The 24,686-nt window shown below is 42.4% G+C and overlaps 1 protein-coding gene across 1 annotated transcript in view; it reads right to left on the bottom strand.

The window, feature by feature from the left end:
• cpamd8 (C3 and PZP like alpha-2-macroglobulin domain containing 8) overlaps positions 1-24,686 on the bottom strand; it is an 82,469-nt gene that overhangs the window by 6,333 nt on the left and 51,450 nt on the right. The window contains exons 32-43 of the mRNA XM_084066999.1: positions 24,510-24,675; positions 23,686-23,772; positions 23,239-23,375; positions 22,629-22,784; positions 19,816-19,878; positions 16,990-17,246; positions 16,763-16,850; positions 11,781-11,855; positions 11,020-11,125; positions 10,194-10,304; positions 8,357-8,569; positions 6,521-6,595 (exon numbers count right to left, since the gene is read on the bottom strand). Coding sequence (XP_083923125.1) covers positions 6,521-6,595; positions 8,357-8,569; positions 10,194-10,304; positions 11,020-11,125; positions 11,781-11,855; positions 16,763-16,850; positions 16,990-17,246; positions 19,816-19,878; positions 22,629-22,784; positions 23,239-23,375; positions 23,686-23,772; positions 24,510-24,675 — 1,534 coding nt within the window. The remainder of the gene's footprint in view (positions 1-6,520; positions 6,596-8,356; positions 8,570-10,193; positions 10,305-11,019; positions 11,126-11,780; positions 11,856-16,762; positions 16,851-16,989; positions 17,247-19,815; positions 19,879-22,628; positions 22,785-23,238; positions 23,376-23,685; positions 23,773-24,509; positions 24,676-24,686) is intronic.

Here is a 24,686-nt window from a genome sequence, read left to right as displayed (position 1 = left end):
TATTTTGTTCCGGGGACCCCCAGAAGCAAAGACTCGAGTTAAAAATGCTTAAAAACTATATATTCAAAGATTTGCACAAATTCTCACGCTTTTTCAAAAGTATCAGATCTACAAGCTCGTAGCGCGGCATGACGTGACACGCTATGAGCGTGTATATCTGCTACTTGTGACACACACACACACACACACACACACACACACACACACAAACACACACACACACACACACACACACACACACACACACACACACACACACACACTCATATACAGTATGTATAGCTATCAGCTCAAATCTAAAATGACAGATGCTTTCCCGGTTTTAATGGGTTAAAAGATACTTTGGATTAACGTTAAATTCAAATCATATGAACTACGCTGAGGTACTCAAAGGAAATGCTATAAATCTTTGTATCTATGCGGCAGCATTGTCTATCATGGTGGCTTGTGTACCTTCCTGCTCTTTCCCAGGTTAAGCTGTAAACAATTTTCAATTAGGTGAAATAGAATAATTATGTTAATTGGTGGCCAGCAGGGGTCACTGCACTCAATGGTTAGAATCTGCCTCTGCCACATGAAGAAGCATGTTCTTTCACCCTCAGTTGTTTCAGCTACTGTATTCCAGACATTCCTTAATTCTCCTTGTGCATGAACAACTATTAAACCTTGTTTTAACACTGTCACATGAAACCAGTGGCGTACAGTAACTAAGTCCATTTACAGTACACTAAGTACTGTACTTGTACAATTTTTAGTTTTTTTTTTTACTTTACTGGAGCATTATCCAATTTTCAGTACTTTTACTTCTACTCTACTAGTTACTAGTTACTTTGTAGATTTGGATTATTATTACAAAACATACATTACTCACTTCAGCAATTCGGTCATTTGAAAATAGCCGATCTACAAGTTCACGATGCGTCGTGATGCGACGCATTGTGAGCTTGTAGATCTGCAATTTTCAAAAGATGTCAATACATTTGAAAACTTGTGAAATGGGACATTCTGCACAATGAGTACGTTCTATGCAAACACTTTTGTACTTTTACTCAAGTACATTTTTTAATCCAGACTTTTACTTATGTAACAGAGTATTTCCACATTGCAGTATTGATACTTTTACTTAAGTACAAAAAATGTGAGTACCTTTTCCACCATTGCATAAAACCTGCTTTCCCCCCTTACTAGTTGGATCAAGAAAATATAATCGTCAAACATTTTGATTGAGACTGATTGGACACCAATTCACTGATATGACAGACATGCCTGCACAGTGCAGCTCATTCTAATACAGCCCCAGCATGTAGACTCTACTGCTGTCAGTTATTTGGCACACAGTACACACAAGTGGTGGAAAAAGTACTCACATTCTTTACTTAAGTAAAAAAAAAAAAGGTACAAAAGTATTGGTATTAAACTGTACTTAAAAGCACCAAAAGTAGAAAGTACTCATTATGCAGAAGGTCCCAGTTTTCAAATGCATAAAATGTTTTAAAAAATGTTTTTAAAAATAGCAGATCTACAAGCTCATTGTGAGCTTGTAGATCGGCTATTTTTAAATGGCCAAAATGTATATAGGGCATAATCAAAATCTACAAAGTAGCTAGTAACTAAAGTTTTCAAATAATTGTAAAAGTATAATATTTGCCTCTGAGATGTAGTGGAGTAGAAGAAAAAGTACGGAAAATTAGAAACACCCCAGTAAAGTAAAAAATACCTCAAAATTGCACTTAAGTACAGTACTTTAGTAAATGTACTTAGTTACTTAACACCATTGGTACACACTCACCTATTACACTTCCAATGCACTTGGCGGGCACATTGTAATGGTTTACAATGACAGTGTTTTTACAGTACTTATTCCATGTAATCACCCTAGGGTTATCATATTTAATGTAGGGGTGTGTGTGTGTGTGTGTGTGTGTGTGTGTGTGTGTGTGTGTGTGTGTGTGTGTGTGTGTGTGTGTGTGTGTGTGTGTGTGTGTGTGTGTGTGTGTGTGTGTGTGTTTGTGTGTGCGCACGCACGCTCGTGCGTGCGTGCACAGCACCACTTTAATAGCATTCCTGTGGCAAGTGTGAAGCCTCAGCCTTTGTTCTGAGGAGACCTTTGACTGAGAGCAGCTCTGTATGCCGAAGTTATCGGTTGCTGCAGGGCTGGGAACAAGTTAGCGCAGGCCATCCCACATCTCACACACACACACACACACACACACACACACACACACACACACACACACACACACACACACGCACAGACACACACGCACACGCGCACACACACACACACACACACACACACACACACACACACACACACACACACACACACACACACACACACACACACACACACACACACACACACACACACACACACACACACACACACACATTATGCAGATGTTTGAACACCAACACACGTGCAGTAGGCACATGTTGATTCATTCAGAGATGCTATGACACCTGAATTGACGAACGCAGATATATGCAAACATTAGTTACATTAGTTAGGCACACAAGTACGCACACACGCACGCACGCACACGCACGCACACACACACACACACGCACACTTTGTCATAATACAGTGTCACACAAAAGTATGCTAAAACAGCCGATCTAGAGTGTAGATCGGCACTTTTTTGTTGTAGTTGCTATTTTTAACAAAATGCAGTAGTGTAAAGTAACTAAGTACATGTACTCTTGTACATACTTGAGTATTTCCAATTTTCAATACTTTTACTTCTACGCCACTACATCTCAGATGCAAATATTATACTTTTTACTCCACTGCAATTATTTGAAATCTTGAGTTACTAGTTACTTTGTAGATTTTGTACTTCTGCAATTTTTTTATTTTCAAAAGATTTGTATATTTTGAAATGGGACATTCTGCGCAATGACTACTTATACTTTTTGCACTTTACGTAAGTTTTGATGCCAATACTTTCGTAAGTACATTTCGAATACCGGAGTTTTAACTTGTAACAGAGTGTTTCTACACTGTGGAATTGATACTTTTACTTAAGTAAAACATCTCGGTACTTCTTCCACCACACTGACGCAAATGTAACAGAGTCACATCCTATACCCGCTGCACACACAGCCAAACATCCTGCCTGGAATTCTCCGGCCGCCTATCTGCACATGCCATCTGATCAGAGCCCATGGCAGAGCAACAGAGGAGTCCAGAGATATGTGTGAAACATATCCTCATGTTTATCTCAACGGGACAGGCGCACCGCAAACCAGTGATGGAAGAAGTACTCACATTTTTTCACTTAAGGAAAAGGTATCAATACCACAAAGTAGAAATAACTCTAGTCACCAGTAAGTCCTGTATTCAACATTTACTTCAGTAAAAGTACAAAGGAATTGGTATCAAAATGTACAGAGGATGGTAACAGGATAGGTGGGCACCAAGGAAGAGTGGGCACCTTGGGGTTAGCCCCAAGGTGCCCACTCTTCCTTGGTGCCCACCTATCCTGTATCCCAGAGGATCACTCTGCAACCTGCTCAAACCTACCGCCAGTGATGGACAGTAACTAAAAACAAAAGAACAACAACATTCCAAAAATGTGTACCTAAGTAAACATTTTGGAATGTTGTTTTTTGGTTGTCCCAAAACCTAGTTCAAACCCACCGCCAGTGATGGACAGTAACTAAAAACAAAAAAACAACAACATTCCAAAAAATGTTACCGAAATAAATGTGTGTTTTTTTTTGTTTTTTTTTTGCTTTTTCATGAAGCTACATTTCGAATAGAAATATTGTAACTTTGACCCTTCTAGGAGGGGACTATTGGCAGCCAAACTTATGAATGCATTATGAATTAACCACTTCAGCCCTATTTCAAATAATAGTGAAAATAGCAGATCCCAAAGCTCACGCCACGTTGTGAGCTTGTAGATCAGCTATTTTCACTATTTTTTGAAAATTTCTGAAAAGTTCAGAATTTCTTTTTTTATGTAGTATGTTTCAATACAATGCATTCAGCTAAATGTTTTAATGTTCTCTCTCTCTCTCTTTCTTTGGCTTTGTTGGTTCCTCTTTCCTCTTCTCTATTTTACTTTCCTACCTTCTCTCATGCTCTTCCTCTCACCATTTCTTTTGAATGTTCCTCCCCTTACTTCTCAATATGATTCTTCAGTGTCTTGCAAGGTAGGATGACCACGCATATAATCATGCATGCATGCACACACTCATGCATGCGCAGTTGCGCACATATGTATGCACACCATAGGCGTTTTCATCAGGATGGGGTGCAATTTATTTATATATGATAAATGTCTTGTCTGAAAACAAGCACTATTATTTTAATTGTGGTGAAAACCGGGACAATTTGTTAATGTTGAAAAAGAGAACAACTTAACCCATTTAGACCTGAGGCCAATTTTAAAAACGCCTTCTAAATAAAAATAAAAAAATAAATAAAAAAACTTACATTTTTTATTCAAAAATATCTAGCCTACATAGTAACATATAAAATGACACAGATTAGTGATGTGCGGGTCGGGTTTTTTCATGACCCGCCCACCCCGCCCCGGCACGGAACCCAACCTGCCCCGCGAACCCATATATAAATCTATGGCTCAACCCGCCCCGCGACCCGCGGTGGGAATATATATATATATTATATAGCGCTCTTTTAAGTACCCAAAGTCGCTTTAAATGTCTACAGTAGCACAACATTGTCATGGGCTAAATAAACAAGCATGTTGTTCAAAATATATATATTTTTTTTTTTTTCGTGTGAGAGCGGCTGACCTGCTCACCCGCAGCCCGCATAATTGCCTCTGAAATCCTGACTCGACCACCCGCGCCGCGGGTTGACCCACGGGACCCGCGGGTTACGGGTCAGCCCGCTCATCACTAACACAGATGCTTTCCCGCTTTTAAAGGTACAACAACATACAGGCTTCCCCGGTCTGAATGGGTTCATGTTTTAGAGATATTTGTCAGGACTAGGACACCCAGTTGAAGCCAATCCCGGACAAACTGGGACGCCTAGTCATCGTACTCTAAGGAAGACTCAATAGTTTGCAAATAAGGATCACAAACACAGAAAGTCACCGCAATATATCGTCTCTGTCGGAAGGAAACCTCATATGTCCAAAACTGTAATTTTTCAGGATTCAAATTCAAAAGCAGCAAAAAACTCAGGCTACAACTACTGCTATGTCATTTATACAGGCTAAAACTACTGCTGTGTCATTTATACAGGCTAACACTACTGCTGTGTCATTTATACAGGCTATAACTACTGCTGTGTCATTTATACAGACTATAACTACTGCTATGTCATTTATACAGGTTAAAACTACTGCTGTGTCATTTATACAGGCTATAACTACTGCTATGTCATTTATACAGGTTAAAACTACTGCTGTGTCATTTATACAGGCTATAACTACTGCTGTGTCACTGCTGTGTCATTTATACAGGCTATAACTACTGCTACAGTATGTCATTTATACAGGCTAAAACTACTTTGCTGTGTCATTTATACAGGCTATAACTACTGCTGTGTCATTTATACAGGCTTTAACTACTGCTATGTCATTTATACAGACTATAACTACTGCTGTGTCATTTATACAGACTATAACTACTGCTATGTCATTTATACAGACTATAACTACTGCTATGTCATTTATACAGGCTATAACTACTGCTATGTCATTTCCTGTGCAAATAAATCAACGTCACACGTTGCTACTGCTCACGGCGATTATGGTCTGCCTGTTCCCTTTTCTCTCTTTTCACCTTTATCTCATTACACTCTCTCTCTCTCTTTGTAATAGACAGGGGCATGTCCCGACAGCACAGGCAGTGTGATGATAGTGATGAGAGGAGAGTGAGGGGGCGGAGAGGACACTTTTCCATACTATGTGCTACAGTCACACACCCCCTGCGTACATTTAAGGTCTTCTCAAAATGCAAAACAGTTGTTTTAATGCTTGTGAGTGCCAAAATGTACCCCAGAGGATCCATTCTCCATGAAAAGCGCTTGACCGGACAGAACCACTTGACTGCGGTGCAATGTGTTTATAATTTACAGCTCTTTGCATTTGATTTAAACCAAAACTACAGTCAGCAATATGGATAGAATCCTACCACCCTCCACTGCCCATTTGCACACATCAATAGTCTCATTAACATAACATCTACATTTACATGTAAAGGTATATATACAGTATATCTAAGACTGATGCGCTTGAGAATCAACAGTAAGGTGAATCAAAGCCACAGCATCCAAACAATACATGCCTCTCTGTCCCTTATCTATTTGCAACATGCTAGGGTAATGCAAGTTGGGTAAAGAAAGAATTGCATGTAAATAAAATGCTACTCCTGGAAAGTCGGAGATGCATGGGGTGTGTGTTGAGAATATGGGGTTGTGTGAGGTGTGAGATGGATGGGGAGACAAGGGCTCTAGTGGTTTAAAATGGGTCTGAGAGATGAAGAACTCAGAGTGTGCGTCTTGTGTACATGCTCATGCTGTGAGATGGAGATATACCTGTGTGTACGGGCTCCGGTGACTGGTCAGCTATCTGGACAGCTGCTGGCTCCCTGTACCCTACCGTGGGCTCCACTAAGATAAACACACACACACACACACACACACACACACACACACACACACACACACACACACACACACACACACACACACACACAATTAGTGACACTTATTGACGAATGCAGAGCATATGGTATGTATGTATATACAGTATACACCGGTAATTCTCAACCCTTTTATTTCAGGGACTCCCATTTGATAACGATTTTTATCTATGTCTGGGACCCCAATCTAAGGACATTTTTATTATTAGACATGATCTCATCCGATATGGTCTGTCAATTGGTCCAGAATTCCTTTACTGTCTATGCATTATGGGTATAGAGATAACAGTGAAGCTCAGTGACGCTGTAGTATGATCAAGTAGGGCATTCATTTATAAAAAAAACACAAAAAGTTATATTTGGAGGTTTCTGCCCGACAGCAACAAATACAAATGAGTTTCTGTTTTGCTACTGTATGTGCTATTTGAACAACCTTTTCATACCCAGTAGTAAGCAACCTTCCAGTGCTTACATAACAATGGTTATTATGTAAATCTGCATAGTACAGTAAGGTGCCAAAACTTGGACAGAAGATTTTACTTCTACTCAACTACATCTGAAAGGCAAATATTGTACTTTTACTCCACTACTAATTACTAGTTACTTTGTCGAATTGTATTATTATTACAAAACATACATTAACCACTTCAGCACATTATATAGGCTAATTCGGCTATTTGAAAATAGCCGAACAACAAGATATTTTTGGTACTTTTAAGTACATTTTCACGCCAACACTTTTGTACTTTTACTCAAGTAAATTTTGAATACCTGACTTGTACCAGAGTATTTCTACCTTGTGGTATTAATACTTTTACTTAAGTAAAAAACGTGAGTACTTCTTCCACCACTGGAAATGTGGACATGCACACAACCCAACAACCATACAAAAAGTGCAGGGAGGTGTGAATACATAGATATTCATTTTGATACATCCATGAACCCACTTGGCACAAACTTGGGGCCTTTTCCCACCAAAGTTTTGTCTGTGCCTTTTCCCCCAATCTGCTTTGCAACATGAAGGCTCCTTTTGTTGTTGGGCTATGCGTCGGAAAGGAATGTAACAGGGTTTTCAAAGGGCTGGACAAAAGCACTCTGTCATTTGGAGTGCCCTGTAATATAGCAGAGTGGAGCAGGGGAAAGGGAGTGAGGGAGAGAGAGAGAGAGAGAGAGAGAGAGAGAGAGAGAGAGAGAGAGAGAGAGAGAGAGAGAGAGAGAGAGAGAGAGAGAGAGAGAGAGAGAGAGAGAGAGAGAGAGAGAGAGAGAGAGAGAGAGAGAGAGAGAGAGAGAGAGAGTGTGTGTGTGTGTGTGTGTGTGTGTGTGTGTGTGTGTGTGTGTGTGTGTGTGTGTGTGTGTGTGTGTGTGTGTGTGTGTGTGTGTGTGTGTGTGTGTGTGTGTGTGTGTGTGTGTGTGTGTGTGTGAGAGAGAAAGGGAGGGAGTATATATTTTCCCAAAACTCATCCAGTAATCAGCACAACACCTGAACAGCTGTTTCCACATCTCACATCCATGCACAGATGCACACAAATACATACATCATATGCACACGTGCACATACCCACACATGCAGACATGCCAGTCTATGAGTTATGGCCGACCTGTTGTATAAGATGAAATGTATACAGTTTGTAACTTGAGATAGTCCATGTATCTCTCTCTCTCACACACACACACACACACACACACACACACACACACACACACACACACACACAAACAGATAACTTACTCTGGGGACACTGGGACAGGGGGACCTGCTCAATGCGCGTCCCATTCCGACAGGCAAACACCTCCATCTGACACTGGTTCTGGTACAGCTGTCCGTCCGACCCACAAACCGGTTCCCCGTCATAGCCACAGTCCCTGTAGCAGGTGCAGCGCTCAAACTGTTCCTCCTCCAGGCAGCCAAACACATTGTTACAATGGTTACCCTGTACAAAACCTGGAGAAGAAGTGAGAATAATAAAATGATAATTTGCCACAAGTGCAGGTTGCGTGCAGAGGTGAAAGAAGTACTGAAAGAATAACACGTTATGAGCTTGTAGTTTGGCAATTTTTTAAAAGCCAAAGTATAAAATAGGCCTTAATTGGTTGATGTATGTTTTATAATAATCTAAATCTACACAGTAACTTATAATTTAAGTGTTTAAATGATCCTATTCCTAGTGGAGTTAAAAGTGCAATATTTGTATACATGATTGAATAAGGACATACTTAAATTGTACTTAAAGCAGCACTATGTAGTTTGGACACAAATAACATGGCAGCCAACGTCTTTGACCTCATTACCCAAGAGCCTCTGCAAGCATGTCCGGCGAGGACGCGCTGTGACTGGCCAGTCTTTGCTTTGACTGGCAGTTCTGCCGTGGTGCCTTGGAAAATGCCAGGATGAAACTCACCCCTATCTATCTATATATATACATTTCTAAACCCAAAACCCCCCAAAAAAAACTGCCACTGTGTGGGACTAAACACAAAAACAACATATCAATGTCACTAACAAGACACGCCACAACGTGCAGAATTACTACGCGCAGTCTGTAGGCCACTTCATACTGCTCAGCACACATCTGCCCCCTCGCAGCATAATTAATTGCGGCCAACACAAACTCACAACATTACAGTCGGCCATGTTGTTCCTTAGCGTCATCGCCGACCACCGCCCAACGAGACCCAAGTGAGGTCAGACAACACACTCCATATTTGGGCATAGCTCCATTGGGAACATCTCCTATTATGGCTTTATATAACCGCCCAACGAGACCCAAGGGAGGGGCGCGCAGCGCCCCGACCCTCTAGTACATTACATAGTTATTTCCCACCGCTGGTTGGGTTTAACCCATTCAATTAAATTTATACTTCGACTATTCAAAAATAGCAGACATACAAGCTCATAGAGTGGTACAGAGTGCCGCGCTATGAGCTTGTAGATCTGCTATTTTTAAAAAATCGTGAAAAATGTGTGCAAATCTTTGAAAACATTTTTTTACTCAAATATTTACTTCTGGGGGGTCCCTGGAACAAACTATTTTGAGATGGGGGGGGGTCCGTGGCCAAATACATATAATGTTGGGGGTCCTTGACATGAAACATTTAGAAGACATTTTGTAGAATCGGCCTCAGGTCTTAATGGGTTTAAATTGGTCAAATGATTCGGTGGGAGAGTAAAGGGTCAAAGACATTGATAAAAGGTACAAGTGTTTATTTTTACAGCAAATTTTGATTTAGTGTTAGTCATAGTCTTTTGAATAAAATTCCATTTAGTTTTAGTCATATTTTTCTGAAATGCTTTAGTTTTTGTCTAGTTTCAGTCGACAAAATATCATAAGATTATAGTCGACTAAATAGTCGACTATAATCTATATATAGTCGACTATATATAGTCGACTATAGTCGACTCGTTTTTATTTGTTGACGAAATTGTCAATATATTTAGTCTTAGTTTTAGTCATCATAGCTTAGTTTTTATTTAGTTTTCGGCAGTGAGAAAAGGTAGTCGACGAACATTTTTCGTCATAGTTTTAGTCGACGAAATCAACACTGGTGAGGTGCACAGTAAATCTCACCTATCCACTGGTTGGTGGAGCTCTCCACCTCGTTGCAGGTCGGCCCGTCACACAGCTCCCTGGCTAGTGGACTGCTCTCACTGACGTTGTAGAAGCGGGTGGCCTCGAATGCTAAATGACACCAGCATGTAGAGATTAGGGCAGTGGTTCCCAAACTGGTGCTCGGGAGCCCCAAGGGGGGTCCCCAAATTATTTTGGGGGGGGGTCCCCAGATGATTACAACATTGTTTTCTCACTCAATAGTAAAAAAAAAAAAACATACAGTATTATGGTATCCTTACATTTCTAAAGTTACAATTTAATGACTTTCAAGACCTTTGTAATACCAAATTGGCCAAATTGTCAAATATTATGTAAGAAAGAGGCAAACGTTGAGAAAATCACCGATTGTGAGCTTGTAGATCGGCTATTTTCACTAGTTTGGGCCCCCCCCCCCCCCCCCCCCAAAAGACACACACACACACACACACACACACACACACACACACACACACACACACACACACACATACACACACCAACCAACAATACAGTACCACCATAACTTAAATTCTGAAAATACCAATTTCCTCAGAAAGGGGCATAGCCCCACACACACACACACACACACACACACACACACACACACACACACACACACACACACACACACACACACACACACACACACACACACACACACACGATAACCGAAAAGACTTGAAAACTCGGAAAATTCCAATTTCCTCAGAAAGGGGCCAAGTTCATAAATCAGAGTGAGTTACAGGGTTCTCCTGCTCTGTGACTCGTTAAAGAGCGGTGCTAAAAATATTCATCAGAGGCACACCTGGTTCATAGTAGTCATAGACCTTGACCGGAACAGGCGCTGTCTTGCCCACTATGTATTCCCTCACTGCCTGGAAGGCCACACACGTCATACACTGGCTGGGGATCTGAGGACACACACATATGAAAATATAAACAGGAATAAATAAGGACTGTTAACGTTAACCCAAGCAATTCATGTGCAGATGAAAAAAGTAAAATAAATCATCTTTCTGGGCGTTTGGGATCTGAGGACACAAGCATAAAATATATTTTCTGTTGGGCGAAAACCATTCCTTTTTTATTATTTTAAAAATATATTTTAAAATGGTGAAAATAGCCGATCTACAAGCTCACAAAGCGTCACATTGCGATGCGTTGTGAGCTTGTAGATCTGCTATTTTCACTACTTTTGTGCAACACTCTTGAATGATGAAGCAGGGCAATAATTTACAAAAAAAACTAAACATAAAAAGAGATTTCTGCCCGACAGTGACGATATAACAGAAATAAATAAGTTAACGTTAACCCAAGCAATGGGAAGATGGGAAACAAAGTGATCTTTTAAAACTAAATGAATCATCTTTCTGGGCTTTTTAAGTGCCTGTTTGTCCTTTTCTGGTAACCAGCAGCAATGTAAACAAATGCCTGACGTTCATTCTGACTTGCCCAATATGGGAGAGGCAGGGCAAATGTTATGCTGATGACGACATGATGGTGCATTGCGTAATTGATGGTTTCGATTAGAGAATGAAAAGAAAGTAATATGGGGGTTAAACTGACCTCATCAAAGTAGAACACAACTTTCCTCCCATCCAGCTCGTATCTCTTCAAACCCACTCTCTTGTCCATCAGCAGCTGTTGGAGAAGACAGAGGTCAGCAGGGTCCAGCACACATAAAAACCAAACCACTACTATAACCATGAGAGCCTTCTTCTTGTAGAAAACATGCTGCCTACTGCTCAGCACCAGAGTTGGCTTAACCCATTAAGATCTGATGCCGATTACAAAAATGTCTTCTAAATCCTAACAGTTTTCTGGAAAAACGTATGTTGCTATATCAGTGGTTGTCAAACTTTTTCATGTCGAGGATCCCCATAATTGCCGCCGCCGACCCCCCTCATCTCAAAATATTTTGTTCCAGGGACCCCCAGAGGCAAAGATTTGAGTTAAAACTTTGCTTCAAATATATGTATTAAAAGATTTGCACAAATTGTCACAGTTTTTCAAAAATAGCAGATCTAGAAGCTCATAGTGCGGCACGAAGTATAAAGTATGAAATATAAAAGTATAAAATGACACAGATGCTTTCCTGGTTTTAATAAATGTTGTAGTTGGTATTTGATTAGATTTATTTATTTCCTTCCTATTTAACCAACACTCAAAGAAGGTTAAAAAGACAATCGAGGATTAAAAAAAACAAAGCAAAGTTATAGACTTATTTCCACCGTGATCCCCTTACATGAATCGACAGATACTGACATACATAACTAACACAGAATACAAAATGTAGGAGTTGCAAAGTTTCCCAGCAATAGGACGCTGCATTCATGATGTGTCACTTTGTGCAAAACGGCCACCTCCACAAACATTGGAAGCCAATCATAGCCAATTGGAATGGAATATGAGAAATGTGACAGATACATGTTGATCACATGACTACAGAGGTAATGTATACCGATTTGTGTGGCTTGGACAAAATCTGTAGGAGTAGTAACAAAAAACGTGTTTGCAAAAATCAGACTCACGGTGGCGCTATAACTGGCCGATTCAAAAACAATTGGATGGAGATTCTTAATTGGATGGAGATTCTTCCTTGGCCTACTGGGATGCATGCTCACACTGCTACCCTCTCAAGTAGCCATGATTTAATGCCACCTTTAAAAGTGTACTGTAGGTAGTGTAGTAGTTCAAGCACACACAGTTGTGTGACTGTGTCTGGGGTTGTTTCAGTGTTATTTAGTAAGTCATGTCAAGAGTTTACTGTTCAAACTATTTCCATATGAAGCATTGCAAAGTCTTTCTACTTCTGTTTAGATTTTGTTAATCAGACTTATACAGTATGTGCTGCAGCAACATCTGGGCCTGCTTTCTCCTAATCATCTCTCATTACAAAGTCCATGTTTGCCTGCTGACTTCTATTGGACAAAGACATTCTGAATGAACCATAATCATATAAAATCATGAGAAGCTCTGGAAGGGGCTCTGAGAGCGTGCTACCGTAGATAAATAAAAGAAGGAAACCCTTTACCACATGTAGGAGTGCATGGTGTGTGTGTGTGTGTGTGTGTGTGTGTGTGTGTGTGTGTGTGTGTGTGTGTGTGTGTGTGTGCGTGCGTGCGTGCGTGCGTGCGTGCGTGCGTGCGTGCGTGCGTGCGTGCGTGCGTGCGTGCGTGCGTGCGTGCGTGTTTATATAAATACTATATTATAATATAAATATATTTTAAATGTGTATATATACAGTTTATAAATAAAAAAAAAATAATTATATATACATATATACATACATACATGAATACACACACGCGCACACACACAATATACGTGTGTGTGTGTGTGTGTATGTGTGCATGCGCATCCGTTTATGGAGGGCGAGAAGTGTTAATTCTCCCCACAGGGGGAATTCTCATTTTGTAGAAGGTGGCAGACCTTTGGACAACAGGGGTTTATGAGCTGCGCAGTTTGAGCTGGCGCCACCAAGACACACACACACACACACACACGTGCAAAACATATGCGCGTTATACAATTTCTTTACATAAAGGCCAATTTGCATACGCAGCAACTGAAACATTCACGGTCATTAACCACTTTCAACCTGGTGTCCCAATTTCTTCGCATGTCATTATGGGCAACACTTTGCGATGTGACACTACTTTTGAAAGTCTTTGAATAGGGTGTACCACTTCAACCCCAGCATCCATATTCTGTGGGGAATATTAGCCAAAAATAGCCATTCTACATGCATTTTGAGCTTGTAGATCGGCTATTTTTGCCAAAGAGAATTGGCGTAGAAAGAAAAAAGCAGTGCAAGTACAATTGTAACTTAAGTCTGTTTCACTGGGACTAGAGGGTTTAAGTGGTTGAGTGAGTGAGTGAGTGAGTGAGTGAGTGAGTGAGTGAGTGAGTGAGTGAGTGAGTGAGTGAGTGAGTGAGTCAGTCAGTCAGTCAGTCAGTGAGTCAGTGGGACCTAGCAGCATCCATGAGAACAACTAGACATGATGACTGTGGCAGTCAGGCCTGCCACCATAAATTGAGGAATGCTAGTGGCAGTGAGGCAGGCAACAGTAAAACAGGCGGGGAGGCTAGCAGGGGTGGCTGTGTAAACTGAGCTTGTTAGCCACTAGCACTCAGGTCAGCCCAGACACACACACACAATATTTTTTCCAATATTTTGGGAGGTGCCTTCAGCTAAAGTCCTATAACTGCAGTAATGAGCTTCTGATGACAACCCCCACTGTTGGTCCATCCATCCATCCATCCATCCATCTCAGTACTGCCGAAATGCCAAATCCACCACAATAACCTTCCATTTCTCTTCTCTTCTATTCTCTTCTTTTCTGACAGACAGCCCCCACTGTACCTTACAGCAGTCGTCCTCAAACCTTTTCATGTCAAGCACACTCAAATTGATATGTATTTGGCCACGGACCCCCCTCTGAAAATATTTTGTGCCAGGGACCCCCATACATGATTGTTTTTAAGATGTCCCAAATCTTTCACATTTCTTTCAAGATAGCAAATCTACAAGCCCACAACGTGTCGCATTCCAATCTTCTATCTTGTAGATATTATGGGTTAAAGTGGATAAACTGATTTTTTTATGCTATTAACACATTTTGCTGGAGACCCCTATGGAATCCCTTCAAGGACCCCTGGGGGTCCCCAGAATCCCCTTTGAGAAGCACTGCCTTACAGGGTGGACTTGTTGTGGCGGCCCCTGTCTGTGACCCCCTAGCGGGTTCAGGCTTGGTGGTAGTGTTATAGGACCAGGGAGGCCCGTGGCCCCTGACCCAGGGACATCATAAGCCCACAGGGCCAGAGCTGGGGCTGCATGGCCCCCCTTCTAATAAACTTGAAGGTGCCCATAAAAATGATCCCCCCCCCCCCCCCCCCCACACGCACACACACACACACACACACACACACACACATAATGAGCATCCACATGACTCTGACAGCACAAGTGCAGGTAGACACTCACAAACGCACAAACGCACACACGTACTGTACACACACACAAATACTTGCACTCAGACTGTGTCACAGTAACTCTGGTGATGTGGTGCGGAACATTCATGAATATTAAAAGTTAATATTTTAAAAGTTCATGAACACTGCATGCACGTACGCGCGCTTGCACACACACACAGGCACACGCACGCACGCACGCACGCACGCACACACACACACACACACACACACACACACACACACACACACACACACACACACACACACACACACACACACACACACACACACACACACACACACACACACACACACACACACACACAGTCTGACCCCATCTGAAGGGAAGTAATGTACTCAGCAAAGAGGAAATGTTTTGGACATTCAGTCCCACACAATGAAGAGAATTTCAGGTAAACACTTCAATCCTTCCTGCTTGGGACAAATATTTACAGCTCAACACCTCTCTGTTGCACCGGGGGGGAGGGGGGGGGGGTGATATCCCAACTGCGTGCATGTGTGCATTATGGCAGTGGTTCCCACACCTTTCATAATTAATTCAGCCCTATTTTAAAAATAGTGAAAATAGCAGATGTACTCATAAAGTGATTCAATGGAAAAATTGCATTGCGTGATCAAAAAAATAAAAAAATAATTTATGTTTGAATTTAATTAGAAAATCTTTTGAAATAATGATTTAAAGAAATTGTAGGCAAACGTTAAAAAAGGGATAGTTACTCGCACCATAAAAATGGGTCCCGACCCATTGTATAGAAAACAAAATGCATTACGAGACGCATGCTGTGTGAGCGTGTGCACATGGAAGCGAGGTTGGGAGAGGAGTGAAGCAGGAGGGGGTCTGATGAATTCCATGTCAGACTGTCTCTCTTCAAATGCTCTCCAGATGTGGGCCCCATCTGTCTCTCTGTCTGTCTGTCTTTTTGACTACCATCTGCCGCTCAGCTTGACTGTCATTCTGATTTTGAACTTGTGCAAAGAAGTGCAAGTACCACAGGAACCCCTAGCCTCCATATTCTGGGCATAATAAGCAAACAATCGTCGAAAACAGGCGAATATTCGGCAAAAAATACCACATCTACATGATATACAGGCTGTGAGCTTGTATATAGAGTTTTCCTGTAGACTCGAAAGAAAAATAAGTTGGCCAAGCATAGACCCCTGGGGGACCCCGGTCAATTAAGTATATAGGGTTTAAGTGGACATGAAAACTTGTGTCCCTAAATAGCTGTCCTAAAAGCTTGCAACGCAGTGAGTGCGTTGTGAGCTTGTAGGACAGCTATTTTTGCCAGGATGCAGTACCCAGCCAGCCTCATCCTTCTCTCTCTGACCTGGTCTGTGATCTGCGATAGGTCCCAGTAGAGGTTCACGTTCCTGATGAGGTCCATCCTTGTGACATAAGGAGCATAGACCCCTGTGGTATGCCGTTCAACTAAGTATAGGGTTTTAATGATAAGGCCTTGTGTCCATTTGTGAATTTGTGATACACAGAGAGAGAGAGCGCACAAGAGAGAGAGCGAGCTGATTTTGAGTTGATTTTGGCAACACCTTACCCTCTCTAGGCTTTCGATGTCGGCTCGGAAACCAGACAACATGGGAACCTCCAAGACAGCCATGTTGGACGAACCTGAGTGCAGCCACCTAGAGGAAGACAAGGCGGACACGTGTGGTGCTTGTGATGAGTAGAGGGAGGGGAGGGTGAGGACAAACGTTTCGGTCATAAGACCATCGTCAGTTTTTGAGACCACAAGCTTACACAACAGGGTGTTCACTATCCTACCTGGCACAGGCCTCTAGCGAGATGCGGAAGTCCATGCTGTCCTGGTGGGCTGCCGGGTCCTCGTCGTCCGTGGGCGCCCGCCGCTTACGGTTCAGTTCGGAGCGGTTGTCGGCACGACTCCGAGGCCGGGAGGCCGGGTGTCGGGCTGGGGATAGGGGAGGCTGGGGGTGTCTCTCCTGAGCAGGCTCCTTCAGGTCCACCTTCAGCTGGAAGGCCGGCTTGACCACCGGGTCTGGGACGTTGTAGGATACGTCGATCTGTAAAAAAAAAAGAGAGAGACACCACTATTTGAACCACTTGAACTCTAGCGTCCCTATTCCGGGGCCAAGAGATTGTGTTCAGTACATTTTATAGACAGGGAGGATTGATTGGGTTACAGACCCAGATTAGCGTGAGGCGCTAGGAGTGATTTATATCACTGAGAACTCTGTTGATGTGTTGACGTTTCTGTCTTTATTTGGATTCTGTGTATCGTTGTCCCTTTTGGAATGTGACCACAAATAAATGGAAGAATTAAAAACAATAGGTTGCTAGCCAGCAACTATTGATAAAAGTGGGACTTAAAATACCTTCACGCATTGGAAACCAAATGTGTAATATTATTTGTACAGTCACAAGGGAGACATTAGTGTAAGTTAGCAAGAGAAGCAAAGAACTGAAAACATTCTTTGGGACAGCAGGGAAAGATAAGAGATGTTTTAACTGACACCAGAACCAGATCGGTTTTAATTGACACCAGAACCAGAGATGTTGTAACTGACACCAGAAGCAAAGATCCAGAGAGATCAGACAGTAATGAGCTATGAATCATATTCACTGGGCAGAAGACATACATTGAGTTGAATTATTTCAGTCTTAGGGCAACAGTTCTAGGGCTGTCACGATCATTACATTCTAGTTGATGATGAACTGTCATACAAACAATTACAATGAATGATTTCATTTGAACGTTGGAACATAATGAATAAACATTTTTGTTTGCCTTTTAGGCATTGCACAGGGGAGATATTACATAAATAACAGCCAAGCAAAGCATACTGTATCACTGAAATATACAGAATTGACTGACAATGACCAGTACCAATAAGCAAAATTCCAATAAGCAATTCCTGAAATCAAATGCAAATGAGATTTCCGGAAGGGGGGGGGTTTACCAGGCTATCTGAGACACAGACAAAGTAAACAAAAATGTACCATTGTATTATAATGAGCATTAATGAGGACTAATTATACGGTTGAAAATGGATGAAGTCGTCCATTTTGTACTATACTAGTAGCCAATCTACAAACTAACAACTGTGCCACAGTGCTTTAAAAAAAGTGTTTTGCTCTATTATGCCCAACATATGGTCGCCAGGGTCAAAGTAGTTAAAAGAGCATGGACAATGGCATAGAGATAATTATGTAAATATGACATTCTGTTCATTTCATCCAGCTGTTTTTATACAGATGAATGGAAATTATTCTAATGATTACGCAAAATAATTGTGATTAGCTCAATTGAATAGGAATCCTGCAGCCTGTGATGAAACTCACCTCACACACACAACCCCACACACACACACACACACACACACACACACACACACACACACACACACACACACACACACACACACACACACACACACACACACACACACACACACACACGTACGAACACAAATGCACGCATTCATGCACACTCAACCACAAACACACATTCAGACTACTTACAGATACACATGCACACTCGCACACAAGTTTCTTTGATGGTGCCGCTCTTGTATTTCATTAGAAGCCAGGTGCTGCAAGCCTGAGGGGCTGTCAGAGCAGAGAGGGGTGTGGACGGAGAGAGAGAGAAATAGAGGAGAGAGGGAAAGTAGAGAGAGGAGTCTAAAGAAGAAGAGCTCTACATGAGAGTGTGTGTGGGTATCCTGTTTGAAGAAGGACAACGTTCAGCACAGTATCAATTTCTCGGGTGGCTGTGTCCTTGTCAAATCAAGTCCCATCACAGACACTGGTTCTGTTCAGATTTCACACAGATGAACTCCTAGACATCACATTCACTTCTTGCTTTTGCTAATTTCCAAAGATGATATATATAATGTCTTTCATGAGTCACTGTGCAAGACAACTGCTCGAAACTAAAGTTAACAATCTCTGAAAATAGAGAAGAGATTACACTTTTACACTCTTGCTTCACAAGTCATACTCTATTTCTCATACAGGGAGGCAGACATTTTAATACAGAGAAGAGAAGAGAAGAGAAGAGAAGAGAAGAGAAGAGAAGAGAAGAGAAGAGAAGAGAAGAGAAGAGAAGAGAAGAGAAGAGAAGAGAAGAGAAGAGAAGAGAAGAGAAAGGGAAGAGAAAGGGAAGAGAGAAGAAGAAGAGAAGTCCTTGCAGTTGTCTATGAAAGGGCCTTTTGTTTGTTAGTGACAAAGTAGGAAGGAAGTAAACAGCATGCTATCCAGGGGAACCGACAGGAATGATCATCCCCTTCCGTAACAATTGGCTAAGCTCTACCAGATCATTCCAATTTACAGGCAGGAATTTGGGCATTAGGTGCTGGAGCATGGGAACGCTAACTGGCTCCCCCCCTGCCGGCAGATTCTCAGTGTGAGCCAATGACGCAAGCGCAGCATTACAACTCCCCATGTTACAGTACTGTATTAGGCATGGAATGTATGTATGTGTGTGTGTGTGTGTGTGTGTGTGTGTGTGTGTGTGTGTGTGTGTGTGTGTGTGTGTGTGTGTGTGTGTGTGTGTGTGTGTGTGTGTGTGTGTGTGTGTGTGTGTGTGTGTGTGTGTGTGCGTGTGTGTGTGTGTGAACACAGCTACTATACCTGCATGAGACAGCAGCCTTCTCCTTTAGCGCTGACAAAAAGGCCTGTGGGGATGGTGGGTATCTGAAGAGAGAGTGAGAGGAGATTATAAAAGAGTAATAAAACGGAGAACAGAAGACAGGCGGAGGAGGGGTGGAGAGGTGAACAAGTCATTTATCAAGTGAGTGAATGTTGTGGCCCGCTGCACTACCACCAGTGGCTCCCTGGCTACTAACCAGCAGGTCTTAATTGCCCCCAATTAAGCTGACACCACTAATCACAGTGGAGGAACAGGCCCGCCAGAGGGGGAACAGCTTATTACACTCTCACCTGAAGCATGCGGACCGACTCCACACAGCATGGTTAATCTGCAGCAACATTACACTGGCCAAGGTCATTTGTGTTCACCCTGTCAGGTTTATAATGAATGGGCAAACAGACCCGCGCAGTTATTAAGTCAACAGTTCTTTATTGAGTCAATGGTCCTTTTGGGAAGTCCAGCCCAGTTCAGTTTGGTTTGGTTTGGCAATGCGAACACGTCCCGGCTGTTACACGCACCGCCAGTTTCGGAGACAGAGAGATTAATGTTCAATGCCAGCACGTTGCTCTGGTGTACAGGCTTACTAATAAGTGTTTCAGTCAAACGCAATCAAGAGGGCATGGTCTCGTGCCCAGAAATGGTGGTGTGGTTAAGATCCCTTCCTCTGGGCCTGCGAGTAACCCTGCTGGCCTGGGATCAAAGCTTACCGGCTAGAACATTTACTCATGTGTCTCACCTACTCTGTTTACTCTCTCAGCCTTTACTCTCGCAATGAAGGAAAAGGGCAAGACGGTTCACTGTCCTTGTCAGAGAAACAGTTCATGTCTCACAATGGAGAGGGTTTCTCTCAAGTGAAATGTCACCATAAGTGTTGGCAATCCTGGCATTTGTTGACATGTTTGTTCTATTTCAAAGGCACTGCAATCCATTCCACCAACATGGCCAATCACATTCATAAAAATGCAACAGCATGCAAATACAGTTGAAAGCCTCATTGTTGTCCTACATGCACGTGCACACATAGACATCAAAGGGGGCTTGAGCCCCTGCCCTTTTGTCTGTCGGTAAAAAGTGCCCTTGTCTCCTCTGACTGTAAACTGTAGAAACCCCTGCGCGCGCCCGTTGGCCTCGCACCTGCAGTAAAGCTTACTTAATTGAGCCCCGTGCCATGCAGTGCTCGCGCAGAATTATAGTTGATTTACAAGCTCACAACGCGTCGCAACGCCAGGCATTGTGAGCTTGTAGATCGGCTATTTTTTGGGTGCGCGATACCGCCCGGCAAACGAAGTCTATTATACACAATCAAAACCTAAATGAGTGCACAACTGAACGCAGTGAATGCACGCAGAACACGGACCAATTGTTTGAGACAGATTAGGTATGTATGGACAAAAAAAATATATATATAGCTGTTAATTTGAAATTACTTGTCAAGCAGGAGCCCATATATATCTCTCTCTACCTCTCTCTCTCTCTCTCTCTCGCTCTCTCTCTCTCTGTGTCAGCACAGCAGCAGTGGTGGGAAAAGTACTCAATTTCTTTACTTAAGTAAAAGTACTCATTATACAGAAGAATAAGTGGCGTCGTTAGGCGGGGGCTTCGGTGGCTATAGCCACCAATGTTTTATCCAAAGCCACCAAAAAACATTATTAAAAAAAGTTTTTTTTTTATTTTTTTTTATTATATATCTATAACCCTAACCTAACCCTACCCCTAACCCTAAAACCGAAATAAAGTAACAAAAAACGGGTAAAAAAGTACCCGAATCCGACGAATATCCGCAAAATTTCGCGCGCGCTTCGCGCGCGTGCATTTGTCCGTGCATGTGCCCTTTTGAAATTCCAGCCCCTGCCTCTCCAAATCTCTCTGCACGTCTCTGTTGTCCTAGGTTAATAAGACTCATAAACGCCTTAAAAGATTATGTGTGAAGGAAAAAGAAAAACACTAATTACTAAATACAATAAATTTACATTATTGTTGCCCAAAACTTTTCGTGTCTTCCCAGGTCCCAAACTTACAAAAAATACGTATGAATTAACCACTTAAGCATGATTTCAATGTGTCGCTTTGTGAGCTTGTAGATCTACTATTTTCACTATTTTTGAAACAATATGTATTCATTTCCTGAAAAAAATAATTATTTGAAAAACTAATTTGAGATAAAACTGTCTTGAGGGAGTACATTTACTTACGAAGTTGTGACCCATTGGGAACCACTGCTCTAGCACGGTGGTTCTCAAAGTGGGGTCAGGGGACCCCCAGGGGTCCTTGGGGGGGTTCAAGGGGGTAGCAGATGTACAAGCTTGCAGTGCGGTACAAAGTGCTATCCTACTATAATTCTAGTAACCTCTGTCTGTAGTGGTGAGTAGGTGAGTGAGTGAGTAGGTGAAGCTACCCGGTTCTCCTCAGTGGCTGGACCAATTGCTCTGATTTTGCACACAGCCATTGACCATTACCATCTGAACTTAACTGTGAAGCCCGTTTTTCAATTTCATCAAATCTCAGCTTCTTATTAGCGTTTTTGTGTCAAACACTGTCGCCATGGTTACGGGGCTGCCCAGCTATGGGACGAACTGCCTCCCGGGTTGCCAGATCATGTGCGCATATCCCCCCACGGATGCGCTGCGCCGACCGGGTATGGTCTAGTTTGCTATAATCTACTATTTTAGAAAAAATCTTGAAACACAAATCTTCTCTTCTGGGGTCCCTGGCACAAAACATTTTCAGATGGGGGTCCGCGGCCAAATGACATGAAAACGTTTGAGAACCACTGCTCTAACACACTGGCCTGTACCTTGGCGCTCTGCAGGATCTTCTGGTTGTCCTTGTTCAGGTCAAACGTCTCCTGGAAGTCCAGGTTGGTGGAGGCCAGAGAGATGGTGAGGTTCACTCCTCCCACGTAGGAGAGGATGGCGTACTCTGACAGAGACTGCAGAGCCACGCACGTGTCCTGGAATGGGAGCAAGGAAAGATCAACTTGGCAGTACTTTTCAGGGCCTTTCCGAAGTGCCCTCGAGCAAGACACTCAAATCCTATAAGGTATTAAATCACCTCTGGATAAGAGAGTCAACTACATGCTGAAAATGTGAAATCTAACTGTAACCACCCCTGTAGTGTGAAGAAATTACAATTATCATACATTTTGTGATGCTGACGTGTTACGTTGACAAGATATGAGTCATTTTATGTCACACTCTTGGGGAATTATTAAGTGTTTTACTGACTTGGACTGACAGTGTGACAGTGTGAATCGATCAAGACCTCCCACAGTAAAATCCTTGGTGCTCATTTAACTCCGGATCCATTTGGTTCCATTTATACTCTTCGGAATTACATGTGCACTTAGACTTCACTGTGACTCCTGGCTTAGACTCTCAAGCCCCTTATTTGGCTTTTATTGTTACCTGTGTGGAGGAGAAGCCTCCCAGGGCGTTCCTCTGCTGGGACAGCCATTTGACCACGGGCAGGGCAGAGGCCACATCTCCCAGCAGGGTGTAGGTCAGGAGGCCGTAGGCCGTCATCTCCACTTCGGCTGACACCACTAGAGGAGACCGGCGGCGGAAGAAGTATTCCCAAGAAGTATCAATACCACAATATAGAAATGCTCTGTTACAAGTAAAAGTCCTGTATTCAACACATTTTCTTAAGTAAAAAGTACAGATGTATTGGCATGAAAATATAAAGTACTGATAATGCAGAATTTCACAGGTTTATTCAAAAAATATTAAAAAAAACATTTGGAAAGTACTTAGTTACTTTCCATAACTTGCTGGTGACCAGATGGATCTGATTGTCCCAATCATCGGTGGCATTATGTGTTGTGAATGAAATGATAAGCACGTATAGTATACCTGACTGGGAGAGGCCATCGCTGAAGCCCATGAATGTGTCCTCATCCGTCACAGTGCTGCCCGTCAAACTCCAGTGGGTGAAGCCATCTATTGAGAGAGAAGGAGAGGTAGAGAGAGAGATAGAGATTTGTCCCATTAAGACCTGAGGCGACACACTCATTCTACAAATGCCTTCGAAATCAGTAGTTCTCACAATTTTTCAAAAATGTTCAAAAATGTTCAAAAAATAGCAGATGTACAAGCTCGCAGCGCGGCACACGCTTGTTTATATGCTATTTTTGAATAGCCAACGCAAAAATCTAAAATGACACAGATGCTTTCCCGGTTTTAATATGTTGATAGACAGGAGATAAAAGATAAAAGTTGAAAATTTGAACCCGCTAATTATTTATAAAAATAAATGACAAAATTACCCAAACTTGCCAACATTTCTGAGGTATTTCAGGAGAAGGAAGGAAGGAAGGAAGTTGGATTATGAAGTGCTGCCCTAAAAACATTTCAATTGGTTCTGCAAAAGCATGTTTCTTTGTGTTATCTCTCTAATTGTTTCTGCCCAGTTTTAAACAACGAAAGTTGGGAGATTGCCGTCAGTCTCTAGATAAGTGAAGTGTTTAGAGCAGTGGTTCTCAAAGTGGGGTCCAGGGATTCCAAATGGACCCTCCCTCACAGGTCTGTAACTCTGAGAGTGTACAAATGGACTCTCGGAGTTATGGTGGTCCTGGAAATTCAAAAGTTTGAGAACCACTGGTTTAGAGACTATGTGTGTCTAACCCACTTTGGGTCAAAATGTAGTTGAAGTTTGACCTGTGGAAGTAGTACCGTACCTTGTGTGATTGCCATGTGGTTGAGGCGTCTCAGCGCCAGGGGGGCGTACGGGCTCCGCAGCAGGGCCAGGGCGTAGGCAGACAGGGCCGTGGTGTACGGGTCATCAGCAGAGTAGGTGTTGCTCTCCAGGAAGTCCTTGGCTTTGGCTACTGCCACCTTCTCTTCCTGGATGAGAG

Source organism: Gymnoscopelus microlampas (assembly GCF_963454915.1).
Source record: "Gymnoscopelus microlampas genome assembly, chromosome: 9".
Taxonomy (NCBI): domain Eukaryota; kingdom Metazoa; phylum Chordata; class Actinopteri; order Myctophiformes; family Myctophidae; genus Gymnoscopelus; species Gymnoscopelus microlampas.
This window is presented reverse-complemented; position numbering and strand designations above follow the sequence as displayed.